Consider the following 1,616-nt stretch of genomic DNA (forward strand, 5'->3'; position numbering starts at 1 on the left):
TTTACCATATGATATCAAATAACTATTTCTTTCACTAAATGATCTTTTGACCAGTGTGCATGATTGGAAATCCCGGCTGGAATGACAGCCAGAGTTACCTTTGCAAACAGCGGATGAACAGTGATCCCGCCCTGTGCTCACTAGGAGAGAAATGGGACGTTCAGGAAGGTCTCCTCTCATTCTCATCAGGGTCCAGGAATGCGACCCCAGGAGGAGCCAGCTCACACCGTGGTGGTAGGGAGACTGGTGCACCTCCTGAGGGGCGGGGGGTGCCTCCTGCTATCTGCACCTCAAAGAACAGAACGACTAGGTGGGGGCGGTTCACTGTCACAAGCTGATAATAAGAGCCCACAGTCGGGAGGCCACAGACTTGTCCCTGCTCTTGTTCCTGAAGGAATGTCTGGACACACAGCGCACCCAACTTCACAGAGACCCAGCCAGGAAATAAGGAGGCAGAAAAGTATCTTGGTCACCTAAATGCTTCTGTACAGATGATCAGGGCCCTGGCTATAGGTGGCTTCCAGGGACACGCAGGTGGCTGGATGGTACCTACGTGATGCTATTCTGGTGCAGCGTCTCCAAGGCCGTGTTGCGGTCCTCAGTCGTGGCTCTCTTGTCCATGTTGCGGAAGCGCTCCATGGCAGACATGTTGCGCTGGATGCTCTGTTTTGGAATGTCTAGTTTGGAGACGAAGGTCAAGCAGCCACGGTCATCGTAGTTAAAGAGCATCGGGCAGCAGTCATGGCCCTGAAACAAGACATTAGTCATGCCCTGAGCAGATCCACCTACAAGCCCCCGAGCAGAACGGTCACCGCCACAGGCGTCTCCCACCCTTAGGCCAACTGTTCTCAAAGGCTGCGCTGGTCTGGGTGAGTGCAGCAAGTCACAGAGCCCGCGCTGCTCCCGTCCGGAGAAGTACGTGCAGTGTGCCACCAGGGGAAATGAGGCGGAAACTTACAGCAGCTACCACGCTGTTCTCCGAGACAAACGACACACTCAGCAGGGGCAGGAACTCCGTTTTCAGAGTTGAGACCCTGAACACAAGAACAATTGTTAAACTGACACAGAACAGGCCATGCAGCTTCTTTATAGACACAGAAGATGACAATGGACCCATTTTCAGGGGCGCTCGGGCAGTATAAACAAACATGCTTAAAAGGAGCCCCAGGACCTCCATTTTCAGAAATCCGGAATCTTAAACATGACACAGGCCTGGGGCAACCCGCAGAAACAGAAGCCTTTGGCCCTCTCTGGCCTGGGCCCCACCTGCTTCTGGGGCCCCCCACTCATGACAGACTGGTCTACAGCACGGTCCTCAGTGAGCCCTTATTCTTTCTAGGTTTTTGCCTTTGCTCACACATCCTATACCCACATGGTTATCCAAAGTCCACCCGGGTCTCTGAAGCTCAGCTCTAATTTGATCACCTCCATGAAGCTTTCCTGGACTTCTTCACCCTAATGTGGCTTCTCCTTTCTGACCACCTAGCACGCTTCCTGTCACTGTCACGACTGAACGTCTTGTGCTGCCATCTTCTCCTTGCCAGTGCTCACCCTGGGCTCCCAGAGAGTGGGCACAAACATCTGGAAGAGTCTATTCTCTTTTTTCTGCCAGGCAC

General features: G+C 53.2%; 1 protein-coding gene across 1 annotated transcript; it reads right to left on the minus strand.

Annotated features, from left to right (window-relative positions):
- Positions 1 to 526: 526 nt before the first annotated feature.
- On the minus strand, positions 527 to 1,558 carry LOC115284935 (actin-related protein 2/3 complex subunit 1A-like). Its single transcript, XM_029931379.1, has 2 exons — positions 959 to 1,558; positions 527 to 747 (listed from the first exon to the last, which is right to left on the minus strand). The coding sequence occupies exons 1-2, from the start codon at positions 1,175 to 1,177 to the stop codon at positions 550 to 552; spliced, it is 417 nt and encodes a 138-aa protein (XP_029787239.1). The 5' UTR covers positions 1,178 to 1,558; the 3' UTR covers positions 527 to 549.
- Between the last annotated feature and the right edge of the window lie 58 nt (positions 1,559 to 1,616).

This window comes from Suricata suricatta, unplaced genomic scaffold (genome assembly GCF_006229205.1).
Source record: "Suricata suricatta isolate VVHF042 unplaced genomic scaffold, meerkat_22Aug2017_6uvM2_HiC HiC_scaffold_2688, whole genome shotgun sequence".
NCBI lineage: Eukaryota > Metazoa > Chordata > Mammalia > Carnivora > Herpestidae > Suricata > Suricata suricatta.